At 48.0% G+C, this 16740-nt stretch overlaps 1 protein-coding gene, 2 non-coding genes and 1 pseudogene across 3 annotated transcripts; 3 read left to right on the top strand and 1 right to left on the bottom strand.

Moving 5' to 3' along the window:
* The first annotated feature begins 5697 nt into the window (after positions 1-5697).
* On the top strand, positions 5698-5883 carry LOC125994796 (U2 spliceosomal RNA). The gene has a single exon (XR_007490686.1). It is a non-coding gene; the product is annotated as a U2 spliceosomal RNA (small nuclear RNA).
* Positions 5884-6179: 296 nt separating this feature from the next.
* On the top strand, positions 6180-6308 carry LOC125994877 (uncharacterized; annotated as a pseudogene).
* A 5738-nt stretch (positions 6309-12046) lies between these two features.
* On the bottom strand, positions 12047-12409 carry LOC126020094 (cytochrome c oxidase subunit 7B, mitochondrial-like). The gene has a single exon (XM_049781578.1). The coding sequence runs from the start codon at positions 12397-12399 to the stop codon at positions 12157-12159; it is 243 nt and encodes an 80-aa protein (XP_049637535.1). The 5' UTR covers positions 12400-12409; the 3' UTR covers positions 12047-12156.
* Positions 12410-13928: 1519 nt separating this feature from the next.
* On the top strand, positions 13929-14119 carry LOC126033607 (U2 spliceosomal RNA). The gene has a single exon (XR_007504470.1). It is a non-coding gene; the product is annotated as a U2 spliceosomal RNA (small nuclear RNA).
* Positions 14120-16740: the final 2621 nt, after the last annotated feature.

The raw sequence follows: 16740 nt of genomic DNA, 5'->3' as shown, positions 1-16740 counted from the left end.
GAAAATACACAGGATGGTACACTGTTTTTAGTTTCAATAAGTTTTTATTGAGAATATTCTGCATGCCAGTATCCACATAGGTCAGGAGGATACAAATAACACAACTAATAAAACAAAAACTTTAGAATAATATTATTTATTGATAACGTTAAATTCCGTAAAATTTGCCTTACAATGTAGAGAAAATTACATCCTGACAATGACTGACAGTCACAAACACTAATGTGAACATTGGCCTTACATTTCCTTGGATAGTTTGAGTAAGTCAGGTTTGTATATTATTGTTTTTAATTTTAGGCATGATTCCAGGTTCTCATTGATGAGACAATTTCTCAGTTTACTCCCCCCACCATTCCCCTCCCCACCCCTCAATTTACTCTTGATAAGATTCATGCTTGAAAATGATTGTTCGCATAAATATGTAGACCCGAACAAGGAAAGAACAGCAAACGCTAGATTTTTTAGTTGATTATATGAGTCAGCAATACTATTCCAGGTGTTAAAAATCAACATATCGGGCCCGGAGAGATAGCACAGCAGTGTTTGCCTTGCAAGCAGCCCATCCAGAACCTAAGGTGGTTGGTTCGAATCCCGGTGTCCCATATGGTCCCCCGTGCCTGCCAGGAGGTATTTCTGAGCAGACAGCCAGGAGTAACCCCTGAGCAACGCCGGGTGTGGCCCAAAAACCAAAAACCAAAAAAAAAAAAAAAAATCAACATATCGTCCTTCTCCAGGTCTTTCAAAGCAGACCACTTGTGCTGTGAACTAAGTTCACATTTGTGTTTCTCCAATCTTTCTTCCTTTTTTTTTTTTTTTTTTTTTTGGTTTTTGGTTTTTGGGCCACACCCAGCGGTGCTCAGGGGTTACTCCTGGCTGTCTGCTCAGAAATAGGACCATGTGGGACACCGGGATTCGAACCAACCACCTTTGGTCCTGGATTGGCTGCTTGCAAGGCAAACGCCGCTGTGCTATCTCCCCGGGCCCATCTCCAATCTTTCTAAATTAGGACAAAAACGTTCAAATTTCGAACTCCACAGTTTTTTGTTTTTTAAATCCAGCAATTGCATTTCAAAGTTGCCAATGTCGGGAGAAAAAAAAAAAGGAGAAAAATTTAATTCCATTAAAGTGGCATCCAGAGTTTTTTGTTTTTTGTTTTTTTTTTTTTTTTAACAAAGGCCAGTGTCACTTTGCTGTTTCTGAAATCCTGAAACCTCTTGAGAAAAACTTCCCTCATATTTAAAAGTGCTGTTTTAAAATAGGTAATGTCAATATCAGAATTATTTTCTTGGCGATGTTTCAACAGGCTAGGAAAGTGAATCTAAGTTTCTCTGTCAAAATCTTGAGCAAAACAGATCATTTGTTTTCAAATGAAATAACTTCTAACACCGAAAAAATTGTGTTTCATTTCCCCTTTATGATTAAGCTGATTTAGATGTGAAGTAACATTCACAATGAAATACAGTTTTTGAATCCACTGATCATTTGTTAATTCTGGATAGTGAACACCCTTCTCGAGAAAAAAAGGTTTTGGTTTCTCATAAGGAAGCAAAACGTTTCAAAACATTTCCTCTTGATAACCGAAATGTGCTGAAAAGTTGAAACCCTACAATATGGAGATGAAAGAGGTAAAAGAGAAAAACCTTTTAACAATCTTTAAAAGCAAGAATAGTGTTCCAGAGAAAAGTAGTGATTTCATTGAAAGGAAAAAAAAAATCTATTGACACTTTAGTGTGTGCTGCAAGAAACCAAACTAAAATACATACAAAACAAAAACGGCACTTTGTTAAAGGCATATGATATATCATAAAGGAATTATGATAGAGTACCTGAAACATTTTAAAAATAATTTTTATTTAAGCATATTTGTTACAAATATATTCAAACTTGTGTTTCAATCATAGAATGTACACCACCATTCACCAGTGCACTTTCCCCACCACCAGTGTCCCTTGTTTCCTTTCCCTTCACCCCCCTCTGCCTATGTCAGGGCCAGGCATTTTGTTTTGTTCTATCTCTCTTTTCCTTTATGACACTGAGGATTGCAAATTTCCTTTATGACACCGTGGTTTGCAATATTGTTAAAGGGTACCATGCATGTCACTTATCCATTTTCAGCATCCAGTTCTTGTCCAGAGTGATAAGTTCCAACTATCAATGTCATAATGTACCTTTCTCTATTCTAACTGAACTCACCATTTTTTATGGCAAGCTTCCCATCATGGACTAGTCCTCCTGTCCCTCATCCCTATTTTCTCTAGATATTATTACCATACTGCCATTTATTATTCTTTTTTTTTTTTTTGGGGCCACACCCGGTGACGCTCAGGGGTTACTCCTGGCTATGCGCTCAGAAGTCGCTCCTGGCTTGGGGGACCATATGGGACGCCGGGGGATCGAACTGCGGTCCGTCCTAGGCTAGCGCAGGCAAGGCAGGCACCTTACCTCCAGCGCCACCGCCCGGCCCCCATTTATTATTCTTATATGCCACAAATGATTATTCTGTGTCTATACCTCTCCTTCTGACTCATTTCACTCAGAATAATAATCTGATGTGTTGATGTATGTAACATATGATGCACTGTGCATGGCTCAGTGTTTTTGTGTAGTCACAAAAAACTGAAATTGCACACCCGTACAATGAGTATCCACTCATTGTATGATAGACTGGATTCAAAAAAACTCCCTGCTCAACTAAACTCTGTGACAGATGACACAGTAAAGATAATTTGTGAAATTCACAATTGTGATCAAATCCAGGCTATTCACCATCCTGGGTGAGAGTATGGATGCCCACTACTAGCATCTTCTCCATGAGGAAGTGAAGTAGCTGTTAAGGGGAAGGGTGCTCTCTTGCCTTGTTGGCAAGGGGGAAGAAATAGTGCAGTTCCTGTGAGAGCAGAACTCTGACTTTGTACAACCCCAGATGGACAAGGAATGGGTAGCTAAGCTTGTGTTTTTGTTAGACATTGTTCATTTTCTCTATTAACTTATTATTTATCTGCAGGGGAGTTTCACAAGTAGTTTTTATAGTGAGACATAAGATGGATATGTTCAAAAAAAGAATCTGATTCTGGGATAGCTGTGTCTGAGAAGGAGATATTGAAATGTTTCCACTCTTGCAAAAATTTCTGATTGGTTGCTTTTTTTTATTTGTTTGTTTTTTTGGTTTTTTGGGCCACACCCGTTTGATGCTCAGGGGTTACTCCTGGCTATGGCAGAATGCCATAATCAATATGAAAAACAGCATTTAAGGGCATTAGCTCACAACTTCAATCATGAGTACTCTGAACATGAGAATCCATGGAAAAGAAAACTCTGGGTTGAGAATCCCTTCACGGAAGATGCTCACTCTTGTGCAAAATAAAATATGTCTTTTAAGATCACTCCAGGCACTGTATTTCTAAACCCCACCCAACCTGGTCTGAAGAAGCAGGGTAGCAGGAAAGAAATAATAAACCAAGCTAGCCAGGAAAGGATGATCATGGAGTCCATGCCTTTTACCTTGTACTCTCTGCCTCTATAGCCCAAAAAGCTAGAACACCTCTTTCTTTATTAAAACCAATTTCCTTGGGGCCGGCGAGGTAAGGTGTCTGTCTGCCTTGCAAGCGCTAGCCAAGGAAGGACCGCGGTTCGATCCCTCGGCATCCCATATGGTCCCCCCAAGCCAGGGGCAATTTCTGAGCGCTTAGCCAGGAGTAACTCCTTATCATCAAACGGGTGTGGCCCGAAAAACCAAACCAAACCAAAACAAAACAAAACAAAAACAAAAACCAATTATCAATACCAGGAGGCTTCAGGTCAAGAGAGAGAGAGAGAGAGAGAGAGAGAGAGAGAGAGAGAGAGAGAGAGAGAGAGAGAGAGAGAGAGAGAGAGAGAGAGAGAGAGAGAGAGAGAGAGAGAGAGAGAGAGAGAGAGAGAGAGAGACAAAAGTACATATTCAGTGAGCTTTTACATATCAAAGGAAGAGGTTTAAGAAAGGATGACGTTGGGGGAACATCTTTCTTTGGGTTGATACTGGGTATCATCTTACACTCTTGGAGCCATCCGCCGGGGCTGCACACAGGGTGGACACTGACAGAGGCTAGGAGCAGAGTCCTGACTCCTGAAGAGCCACATTAAAAGTGTAAAGAGCCGCATGTGGCTCGCGAGCCGCGGCTTGCCGACCACTGCCTTAGGGGATTTTGATTTCGGGAGGATTCGACCAGAGGCTGTTTTGGTCTCTCCAGAGAGCCGATGGGAACACTGAGCCTCCACCGCCTCAATGCGGCTCAGTTTGCTAGGAGAACAAGAAAGGCAAAGGATGAGCGGGCAGGAGTCCTCTTTGCAGTCACAGCCGCCTGTCCTCTCGGAGCGGCCCTAACCCCCTCAAAATGTCCTGGCCTCCTTGAACAGGGAGTGAGCCCTAACTCAGGCCGGTTCAAATCTAATGCAATCCAAACTGAGATTGCGTCTCCTGAGCCCATTTGTTTGTCTGTTTGTTTGTTTGTTTGTTTGTTTAGGGGGCACGGGCGTTGGATGCTCAGGTCTTCCCACTCACTCCTACTTTGCTCCGGGGAGCGCAGGCGGTATGGCTGGGGCACCGAACCGCTGTGGACCTGTGTGAGTGAGGCAAGCGCTTTTCCAGCCTGCACCGCCACCGGACCCCGGCCCTAGGTACTCAGGGGTTCCTCATGGCAGACCCGGGAGACCACAGGGGAGGCCGAGGCCTGAACCCCGGTCGGCCGCGTGCAAGGCCAACGCTCTGGCTGCCTTGGGAGTGTGACCTCGGGTGTTCTCGGCTTAACGTCTGGTGCATTCGCCATCTAAGGACGATTGTCAAAGGGTTCTTGCAGCGGGGCTGAAGCAGGCGCTTGCCCGTCCACTCGCGCATCGGCCTGGGATTGGGCTGGCCCAGGAACAGGAGGGGTGCAGTCAAGTCCCTCCTTGGGGCCCAAGATGTGGCTGTCAGAAGTTGACACGAGAGACAAGGCAGATCTGGGGACGTCGTGGGGCGGGAAGCGCCGTTCGCTCCCTCGTGTCCCCCTCTTGCGGGTGTGGCCGCCGCCGACCATCCGGCCGAGGTTCCCTCGAGGCTCCTGGCGGGGCCGATCGCGGCTCTGCCGGGACCCAGTCGGTCGCCTCTGCTCGGGCTCAGGACGGAAGCGCAGCGACGCTTTCTTTCCCCGGAGACGGCGCGAAGAGCGGCCCAGAGGTTGTGGGACGGAGGGCGCCGGGCAGAGCCGGGAGGGCCGCGGCAGAGTGGTCGCCAAGGCGGCGCGTCGGGCACTGCCACGGGCCACGGGCGCGAAGAGCTCGAAGAGCGCGCGCCACGCGGAGGCTTTCGGGAGCTCGCGACAGCCGCAGGCCCCGCCCCTGATAGCCACGCCCACCGCGGGCCGCGGCTGGAGGGGCGGGGCTTCCCGCAGACCCGCGCTCCAGGATTGGAGCCTCTGGGGTGGCCCCGCCTCTGGGGCGGGTCCAGGAGGCGGTGCATGCAGATTAGGGTCGAGCTGTCACCCGGGAAGTGGGGAACCAAAGATATAGAAAACCGAGACATGGGGCCGCGCGGCCGCGTGGGCGTCCCTCGGACCGTGGAGTAGGCCAGGAATGGAAAGGATGGTGCGCCTTCCACTTCTTAATTTTTAATTTCACTGCTGTCACCATAAGCTACAGATCGGTGGCCGAATCTGGTAGGGGCGAGGACAGCCGGCATCAGGCATCGCTTCTCGGCCTTTTGGCTAAGATCAAGTGTAGTATCTGTTCTTATCAGTTTAATATCTGATACGTCCTCTATCCGAGGACAATATATATATTTTTTTTTTTTTTTTTGTGGTTTTTGGGTCACACCCGGCAGTGCTCAGGGGTTATTTCTGGTTCCAGGCTCAGAAATTGCTCCTGGGGGCCGGCGAGGTGGCGCTAGAGGTAAGGTGTCTGCCTTGCAAGCGCTAGCCAAGGATCAGGACCACGGTTCGATCCCCCGGCGTCCCATATGGTCCCCCCAAGCCAGGGGCAATTTCTGAGCGCTTAGCCAGGAGTAACCCCTGAGCATCAAATGGGTGTGGCCCGAAAAACCAAAAAAAAAAAAAAAAAAAAAAAAAAAAAAAAGAAATTGCTCCTGGCAGGCACAGGGGACCATATGGGGCGCCGGGATTCGAACCGATGACCTCCTGCATGAAAGGCAAACGCCTTACCTCCATGCTATCTCTCTCCGGCTCCGAGGACAATATATTAAATGGATTTTTGGAGCTGGGAGTCGGAAGAGGAGCTTGCTCCGTCCGCTCCGCGCATCGACCCGGTATTGCAGTACCTCCGGGAACGGTGCACCTCCCCTCATTTTCGGTACATAAGAAAAGAAATTGTCTTACTGAGGACCGGAGAGGTAGCATGGAGGTAAGGCGTTTGCCTTTCATGCGGCAGGTCATCGGTTCGAATCCCGGCGGCCCATATGGTCCCCAGTGTCTGCCTGGAGCCAGAATTCCTGAGCACTGCCCGGTGTGGCCCAAAAACCAAAAAAAAAAAAAAGATTGTCTTGCTGTTTCCTTGTAAACAATACCCGTTAGTATGTCGAGTTAAAAGCTAAGGGTTGTTTAGAGGATAGGGACACTGTAGTCTCTCATTTCATTAGATGTTAAGTTTTAGTTATCTACAATTCTTGGAGTTTTAGGAGTGTACTCCCAATTTTGCTATTTGATAGTCTCATATCTTGATAAAATACCCTAGATTTACCACTTACTTTTTTTATTTCTTGGGATGGGTTTCCACACTCAGGGATTACTTTACTGGGGTAGGCAAATTGCCTCTGTGCTAGGCCCCTACCACTTCCTAAAAGACATCTCTAAAATAGTGATGTCTTATATTGAGATTTAAAATGATTGTTGAGACAACTGAAACAAACTGCACATCACAGAATTATTAGAGGTCCCGCTTTTATTTTTTCTCTCCTTTTCTTCCTTTCTCTTCAACTGTTACTATTATACCACAGAGCCCATGTTGTCAGTTTCTTTTCAGGAAAAGAACCTCAATGCACTAGACAGTGCTCACTAGCATATTGCTTAGTACTCTAGAAGTGAAAATTACATTTATCCTAAAACGCTCCAGCCACTATCTTAACCCTGAAAGCTTCATTTAGCAAAATTCACTCCTGCCATTGATGAAGTGCCTAAAAATTGAAAACCTTCCCAACCCATGGTGCCGTCCAATTCTTTTATTTATTTTTTCTTCATCCCCCCCCCACAATTCTCCTTTTTCCCTTTCCCAATCAACATTTCAACCATTTTTTTTCTTTTTTGGGGATGGGGGTCACACCCAGTAGTGCTCAGGGGCTACTCCTGACTGTGCTCAGAAATCGCTCATGGCAGGCACAGGGGACCATATGGAATGCCAGATCCTCCCACTTCAAAACTCCTCTATCTTACTGTCCCCTTAATTCTGATCCATTATCCCCCACCCCCACCCCTATTTAACTCTCTTTACTCTCAGCTCTTAAATCTGGGTACTGAGCCCAACCTCCAGCCCCAATAAGCCAACAACCAGCTCTCAAAACAAAAAGACATCCTCTTAGTCCAACAGCTCTTGCCCTTGCAAAAAGCTGCAACCACCACTCCGGATGACTAATTCTATGTGGCTCTTCTCACACCCTCTACTAAATGTGGACTGTAGCATGCTACTGGATTCAGCTCCAGAGGGACCTGAGCTCAGCTCAAGGACACTACCTGAACCCTTACTGCTGCAAACCATTTCTCAAATCCAATCAGACCATGGTGTGGGATTAAAATGTGCCCTGGATCTCAGCCCCCAGGATATCTCAAATGACTTAATGGGGCTATTTTCTTTGTATGTTTAATACCTCAATAGTTATACCTCTTAGTGTGTATATTTCATAAGTTAAAGTAGCCTCCTCCATCTCCTCTTTTTTTTTGGTGGGGGCGAGGGTCACACCTGGTGGTGCTCAGGGTTACTCCTGACTCTGTGCTCGGAAATTGCTCCTGGCAGGGACCATATGGGATGCCGAGATTCAAACCACGGTCCATCCTAGATTGGCTGCAAATAAGACACATTCTGCTTTATTTTTTTGGGGGGGGGGTCACACCCGGCAGTGCCCAGGGATTACTCCTTGCTCTATGCTCAGAAATCGCTCCTGGCAGGCTGGGGGGACCATATGAGATGCCGGGATTCGAACCACCATCCTTCTGCATGCAAGGCAAACGCCTTACATCCATGCTATCTCTCTGGCCCGATATAGTCTTTCTTTAAGGATCCAGAAGTTCTGCTCTGTCATTCTTCTGCATTCTTCTGTAATTAGTGGTCTTGTTTTTTTTTTTTTTTGCCATATTGCAACTGTGCCATATTATATTGCTGGTTTGGGGCCAAGAATAACAGGCTATACTCTCTATGTATACAATCTCTGCTGTGCCCTGGTTGAGCTTTTATCCTAAGCAAAATATTTTCTTCTACAATTTTGTACTAAGCTGATCCAACAAATATATTTATATTTTTTGTATATATATTTTGTACTAAGCTGATCCAACAAATATGTGTGTGTATATATATATATATATATATATATATATATAGAGAGAGAGAGAGAGAGAGAGAGAGAGAGAGAGAGAGAGAGAGAGACTGGAGAGATAACACAGCAGTAGGGCATTTGCCTTGCAAGCAGCCAATCCAGGATGGACGGTGGTTTGAATCTCGGCATCCCATATGGTCCTGTGCCTGCCAGGAACACCTGTGACTGGCTTAAAAACCTAAAAAACCCTGTTTAAAAAAATTAAACTTATCACACTCCTGCCAGAAGCTGTGTTGGCCCCATATACTTGTGTGGTTTCATTATTTCATATTTCACCGTCCGTGCAACCCACTCTCCCTGTAGTGGATTCATTGAAATCCCACTGATGGCTGTAGGACAGAAGCCACCTGCAACATTCTCTAATTTCCCCAATATTTACTGTGCCTATGCAAAAACAAAAATAAAAAAATTCTAGCTACACCAGCCCCCCCATCCCTTTTTTCTTTTTTCTTTTTGGATTTAGGTCACACCTGGCAGTGCTCAGGGGTTACTCCAGATGCTGGGATTCAAACCACCTTCCGTTCTGGACTGTCTGCGTGCAAGGCAAACGCCCTACCACTTTGCTATCTCTCCGAGTCCCTCTTCCTTTTTTTATTTTCTTTCTGGTGGTGTTTTGTTTTTCACTTGGCTTGGTTTGTTTTTGTTCCTTTTTTTGTTTGTTTGTTTGTTTTTTGAGTCATACCCGGCAGGGCTCAGGGGTTACTCCTGGCTCTATCTCAGTAATCACTCCTAGCAGGCTCAGGGGACCATATGGGATGCCGGGATTCAAATCACTGACCTTCCTCATGTAAGGCAAACACACTACCTCCATGCTATCTCTCCTGCCCTGTCTTTGTTTCTTTTTCTTCTTTTAAATCTCTAGCTTCTAGATGGGCTCTTCCCATCTTTTCCTCCTTTTTTTTTTTTTTTTTTTTTTTTTTTGGTTTTTGGGTCACACCCAGCAGCGCTCAAGGGTTACTCCTGGTTCTAAGCTCAGAAATCACTCCTGGCAGACTCGGGGGACCATATGGGATGCCGGGATTTGAATTACTGTCTTTCTCCATGCCCTACCTCCATGCTATCTCTCTGGCCCCCCCACCCTTTTTTTTTTTTTCCTTTTTCTAACAGAACCACAGAACTTGAATCATCTTGTTCTTCCTCATAAGTTGAGGGGAATATAAAAGTAGATAATACCAGGAGCAAACAGTTGCATGAACATTGAGTGAAAATAAAATCATCAGACCTAAACACCAAATCCAAAAACTAAACACCAAATCAACCACAACATGGTGTCGGAGTGTGGTGCAGGGCATAAGGTGTCTGCTCACCCTTCTTGATCCCTGGACTGCTAGTATAACAGGTCCTCTTTATGTATAGGTTGTTGTAGACTGGGTTATCTTGATTCTGTTGTCATTGATTTTGGGTTTTTTTTTTTTTTTTTTTGGTGGTTTTTGGGTCACACCCGGCAGTGCTCAGGGGTTATTCCTGGCTCCGTGCTCAGAAATTGCTCCTGGCAGGCACGGGGGACCATATGGGACGCCGGGATTCGAACCGATGACCTTCTGCATGAAAGGCAAACGCCTTACCTCCATGCTATCTCTCCGGCCCGATTTTGGTTTTTTTGAGGGGGCCAAACCCAGTGACGTTCAGTGGTTACTCCTGGCTATACACTCAGAAATCACCCTTGGCTTGGGGGACCATATGGGCCTCGGGGGATCAAACTGTGGTCCATCCTAGGCTAGCGTGCACAAGGCAGACACCCTACTGCTGTGCTAACCATCTGGCCCAACATTATATTTTGCCCAGATTACTATAATCCAAAATAAGTGTCCATAAATAACTCTTTAATCTTTTTTTTTTTTGCTTCCTAGCATTTGGAGAAAGATAAATTAGTGTTTGCTATAAATTTTTTGGTATGTACCATTTTATTATTTGCTATTTATGATTTCATTGCTGTGTAATTAAAAATGCTAAACATTGGGGGCCGGGAAGGTGGAGCTAGAGGTAAGGTGTCTGCCTTGCAAGCGCTAGAGTAGGACAGACCTCGGTTAATCCCCCCACATCCCATATGGTCCCCCAAGCCAGGGGCAATTTCTGATCGCATAGCCAGGAGTAACTCCTGAACATCAAACGGGTGTGGCCCAAAAACCAAAAAAAAAAAAAAGAAAAGAATGCTAAACATTCTTTGGTACTTGAGAATTTTCTTTTTTTTTTTTGGGTCACACCCGGCGGTGCTCAGGGGTTACTCCTGGCTGTCTGCTCAGAAATAGCTCCTGGCAGGCACGGGGGACCATATGGGACACCGGGATTCGAACCAACCACCTTTAGTCCTGGATCGGCTGTTTGCAAGGCAAACGCCTCAGTGCTATCTCTCCAGGCCCGGTACTTGAGAATTTTCAATGTGGAAAATATTCATTGCTTTTTATGAAACAACTATAAGATTTAAATGAAATAAGTCAGAAAACTTGTCTTAAGCATTGGCTCTCAGTTTTAATAAAAATGTTAGCTAGGGGCCGGGCGGTGGCGCTAAAGGTAAGGTGCCTCTTGCCTGCGCTAGCCTTGGACAGACCGCGGTTCGATCCCCCGGTGTCCCATATGGTCCCCCAAGCCAGGAACAACTTCTTTTTTTTTTTTTTTTTTTTTTTTTTTTTTTTTGGTTTTTGGGCCACACCCTGTGACGCTCAGGGGTTACTCCTGGCTATGCGCTCAGAAGTTGCTCCTGGCTTCTTGGGGGACCATATGGGACGCCGGGGGATCGAACCGCGGTCTGTCCTAGGCTAGCACAGGCAAGGCAGGCACCTTACCTCCAGCGCCACCGCCCGGCCCCCAGGAGCAACTTCTGAGCACATAGCCAGGAGTAACCCCTGAGCGTTACCAGGTGTGGCCCAAAAACCAAAAAAAAAAAAAAAATGTTAGCTCATCCTAAACAGAATGCTGTGGCTCCAGTGACATGAGAAACCCTGGGTAAACAGGACCCTCCTGAAGTCTCCATCACATTCACATTTCAGTATTTTTACTGTCACAACAGTCATACTAGGAAGAACCACCTACAAAACCTCTGAGGGGGCAAAGAAGCTTTGTGACTCTGGGAGAGGTAGAAGAGATAAGAGCAGTCATAGCATTGGCCCACCCCCATCAACAGAGGTCCTGTAGATCTTTCAGGAAGTAAAGGTCCCATAACCACCTGCCCAGCCCCTCACCTTAGTCTATTAATCTTTTTATTTTTTATTTTTTTGATTTTTGGGCCACACCTGGCGGTGCTCAGGGGTTACTCCTGGCTGTCTGCTCAGAAATAGCTCCTGGCAGGCACGGGGGACCCTATGGGACACCGGGATTCGAACCAACCACCTTTGGTCCTGGATCATCTGCTTGCAAGGCAAACGCTGCTGTGCTATCTCTCCGGCCCTCAAAGTAATCTTTTTAACTTAGTATATCTATTTCATAAATGCGTGCATTCCGACAAGAATCGGGAATCACTAGGACAACTTTTCTTTGAAAGCTTCAAGTTACTTTACTTTTTTTTCTCAGTTCTACCATATTTAATGGCTACATAGAGCTTTTTACTTGGCATCAATCATTTCTGACTGGATGCCGACACAACTCAGCATTGCGCCAGCCAGCTGAGATGATCACTGATCTCTCCATTCCTTTGGGGTGACTCTGCCAACCGGGGACAGGTTCCATTCGACGCCGATTTGTGTTACCGTGTAAGTCCACATCGCAACACAAAAAGAAGCTCCACCGGCTAATATGGCGTTCCCATACTTGTCATGGAAGTCGGGGGTCCCTTTCTGGTGGCTCTGCCTTGCCACCGCCTGATGAAAACTCGGAACCCGGAGGCGACTCAGCGCGTTTCTGCCCAGAGGGAACATCTTGAAGCTGAAGACAAGCACAGCGACAGTTAGAGGATGGTTCTTGCAACTCCCGAAAAACCTCAACCTTCTTGAGTCAACTGCAGATCTTAAAACCTATGTGGGATAACTTGAGGGCCTCAATAGATCGGGATAAACATAGGCTGACCGCTCAACCCCTCGGGGATGTTTTCCCTCTGGGAGGAAGAGCACAGAGGAAGCAATCAGGGGCCTTATCAGTGTTTCACATCAGCACCGGCTTTAGGGCTGCACATTTCAAGCTCCAGCTGCTGAGCCTCCTCTGCCACCATATTTTGAACCTGGGAGAAGTCGAAGTGGGAGACGGGCACGGGCCACAGGAATCAGCCGGTGCAAGGTGCAAAGGCTCTTAAGCCTTCACGGAATGCCAGAGCATAAGGGAGCCAGTCGGTCCCTGCTGCAGGCAAACCCGGCTCAGTTCTTCCAGCGCTTTATAAGGGAAAGAAGGGATCGTGCACATCTCCATCTCCTTCCTGGGGCGTTCGGAGCGTGGTAAGAAGCCCGTCCACTCGTCCCCTTCCTGCCAGCCCCCGAATTCCCCGTGGAACGTCCCAGGCTTGGCGGTCACCTTGGGCCCTTGTCCCCGTCACCCTCGCCTCCCTTTCCAGGAGGGTCAGGGGGAGCCAAGGGCAGCCACTTCTCCCCGCCTGCTTCTCTCTCGAGTGGGGGGCTCCCCTGGGCTTTCGTAGGACCCTCAGCCTAGCTGGGCTTGGGGGGCGCTCCTTCCCCCCCACGAGGCTCTTCTTAGCTCTCCTCGGTTCATCTCGCGTCTTACTCCTCCTCCTCCTCCTCCTCCTGCAGCCCCTCCAGCCCCGCACCCCGCCCGCCCTCGGCCGGGAACCCGCAAATGCGCCGCAGCGGGGCCTGGCGCGGGCCTCGGGGGTCGCGGGGAGGGTCTCCCGCCGGAGGGGCGCTCTGCCCGGGGACCCCGACTGCTGGCCCTTGCAGGCGCGCTCACCTGGGCTCCGGGGCCGGACGCCGGGCTCCTTCCTTCTTCGGGGGTCGCTCGCTGGCCGGGTGCCTAGGGAAACAGATGGGAAAGGGGGGATCAGGGCCTCCGCCCGCAGCCGGAGGGCTCGGGGGTCCTGCAGGCCGGGATCGGGGGCATCGGGGTGCGGGAGATGCCGGGCCAGCGCCTTACCCGAGGCTCCTGCGAGGCGACGGCGGCGCCGCGTCCTTGACAGTGGTGGGAGGAAAACCGGAAGCGGAAACGCGCAAAAGGAAAAAGCCTTGTTTCCCTGCCGGGTCAGCTCGGAGCGGCCGGGAGCGCGGGTGGAGTGGGCGGGGCATGCAAATTTGAACCGCACGGGTTTCTGGGAGCCCGGGGGTCCCGCGCCCAGGAGCTTCCAGCGAGCAAACCGTCCCGAATAGGACGTTGCGCCCGGGGGGCCGCCTTCAGCCTCCGTCCGGCCCCGGGAAGCGAACGGGCGTCCGGGGAGGGGGCGTTTGCTCACCGTAAGGGAAAAGGCAGGGGAGCGTGAGGGTGTGCCGGCGCGAGGGCAACGCATGTTATCGCTTCTCGGCCTTTTGGCTAAGATCAAGTGTAGTATCTGTTCTTATCAGTTTAATATCTGATACGTCCTCTATCCGAGGACAATATATTAAATGGATTTTTGGAGCTGGGAGTCGGAAGAGGAGCTTGCTCCGTCCGCTCCGCGCATCGACCCGGTATTGCAGTACTTCCGGGAACGGTGCACCCCCTCCTCGGGGAAAAATAACTTGTTTAAGAGAAAGGCTTAATATTTGGACCTGCAGAGATGGCATAGCGGCGTTTGCCTTGCAAGCAGCCGATCCAGGACCAAAGGTGGTTGGTTCCAATCCCGGTGTCCCATATGGTCCCCCGTGTCTGTCAGTAGATGATTTCTGAGTGTAGAGGCTAAGAGGAATCTAGAGAGATGCCAGTGTGACCCAAAACAATAACAAATATTAAGTTTAGCCATTGCATGTTGCACTAGAAATTTAGTTTTAGTAGATTACCCAAAGTATATCAGCACCCCTATTTGAGTCGCACCATTTATCACCTTAATTTCTTCTTTTGGGGGAAGGGGTTTGGGCCACACCCGGCATCGCTCAGGGATTATTCCTGGCTATCTGCTCAGAATTCGCCCCTGGCAGGCACGGGGGACCATATGGGACACCGGGACACTAGGTCCTGGATCGGTTGCTTGCAAGGCAAACACTGCTGTGCTATTTCCCCAGCCCCACCTTAATTTGTTCTAAAGAGACCTTTATTTAAGTGCAGATATCCTAGGGTTTTTCCTAGTGATGAGAACTATAAAGGGCACCCTTATTTGAGTCATATCGTGGATGGAGTATGATATACACAGCATGCTGTAATGTTAAGAATAGCAGTCTCGGGGCCGGAGAGATAGCATGGAGGTAAGGCATTTGCCTTTCATGCAGAAGGTCATCGGTTCGAATCCCGGCGTCCCATATGGTCCCCCGTGCTTGCCAGGAGCAATTTCTGAGCATGGAGCCAGGAGTAACCCCTGAGCACAGCCGGGTGAGACCTAAAAACCAAAAAAAAAAAAAAAAAAAAAAAAAGAATAGCAGTCTCAAGCCGGAAAAATAGCACAGCAGTAAGGCCTTAGACGCAGGAGGACGGTGGTTCAAATCCCAGCATCCCATATGGTTCCCGGAGCCATATGGTTCCCGGAGCCTGCCAGGAGCTATTTCTGAGTGTAGAGCCGGGAGTAACCCCTGAGTGCTGCCGGGTGTGACTCAAAGAAGAAAAACAAAACAAAAAGCAGTAGCAGTCTCTACATGCCTTTGCCATGATGTTTCTCTGTCGTGGCACCTAGTTCCACTGTACTTTGAAAGATCAGAATCTGCAGTAGTGATCTCAGCCAACCGCCCAACTGTGGTTGAGAGAACAGCCAGGGCTCATCAAATACTTATGTTAGGACACCAGAGGTCTACACTCATGACATTTTATTATTATTATTATTATTATCATCATCATCATTATTATAGAATAACAGCCCTGGATGCATCATCATCATTATTATTATAGAATAACAGCCCTGGATGGGGCTGAATGGTGATGGATGGAGGGTGAGGCCTTTCTCCTCCAGCTCAGACCATGCAACATCCTTCAGCAGAAGGGTCTGCAGGTTCAGGATAGCGATGGGGAGAAAATTCAAAGGCAATCAGGTTTCAGGAGAAGTGAAGCTTTACTCAAGGCCCTAGCAACCGACGCTAACCATTTAAGCAGCCTTTCCACCAACTGATGTGGAGCTATAAGGGTCCCTAACCCTGTCCAGGCATTAAGTGGAGACTGAAGAGAAATAAAATGACAACTTCTCCTTGAGAGTTTTCAGATGTTTAACTATTATTTCACACAGTGCAGCAGTGTGAACACCTTGCCATTGCTTGGCGAGATTGAACATTTCAAGATTGCCACTTTCCACGTGCTGATGCCAGAGTTGCTCCTTTGAACGGAATCCATTTATTTTATGTGCTCGTAAGCAGGTTTTCATTTCTGCCTTACGTTCATGTGTTCAGTTCATTCAGATAATGAAAAATATCTGCCAGGTATGCCAGCCTTGCACACCACTCATCACTTGCAAGCAGCTTTGCTTAATCTGACCTCTCATTTGTCAGAAACACTTTCAATTCCTCCCACAGCTTATACACACCAACCAAGAGCTTGCCACATGACAACCACCAGACCTTTGTATGAAAGAAGGTTTTATGCTTCGCTCCCATCTCCTCATGCAAAGCTGCAAACATGCAACTTTTCACGGGTCGTGACTTCACAAAGTTTACCATGCACACATCATCCAACACAGGAACTAGGTCTGCTGGTAAAGTCTTTTTTTGTTTGTTGGTTTTGGTTTTCGGGCCACACCCGTTTGATGCTCAGGTGTTACTCCTGGCCAAGCGCTCAGAAATTGCCCCTGGCTTCGGGGGACCATATGGGACCTCAGGGGATCAAAATGCAGTCCTTCCTTGGCTTGCAAGGCAGACACCTTACCTCTAGCACCACCTCACCAGCCCCAGCTGGTAGTAGTAGTCTTGACTACAAAGGCCTCACAGTGTTAAAAAACAATGCATAATGGGGCCGGGCGGTGGCGCTGGAGGTAAGGTGCCTGCCTTGCCTGCGCTGGCCTAGGACGGACCGCGGTTCGATCCCCCGGCATCCCATATGGTCCCCCAAGCCAGGAGCGACTTCTGAGTGCATAGCCAGGAGTAACCCCTGAGCGTCACCGGGTGTGGCCCAAAAAACCAAAAAAAAAAAAAAAAACAATGCATAAGGGCCCGGAGAGATAGCACAGCGGCGTTTGCCTTGCAAGCAGCCGATCCAGGACCAAAGGTGGTTGG

The sequence above is a fragment of the Suncus etruscus genome, chromosome 1 (assembly GCF_024139225.1).
Source record: "Suncus etruscus isolate mSunEtr1 chromosome 1, mSunEtr1.pri.cur, whole genome shotgun sequence".
NCBI lineage: Eukaryota > Metazoa > Chordata > Mammalia > Eulipotyphla > Soricidae > Suncus > Suncus etruscus.
The sequence above is the reverse complement of the archived record's forward strand: the minus strand, read 5'-3'. Positions and strand labels throughout refer to the sequence as shown.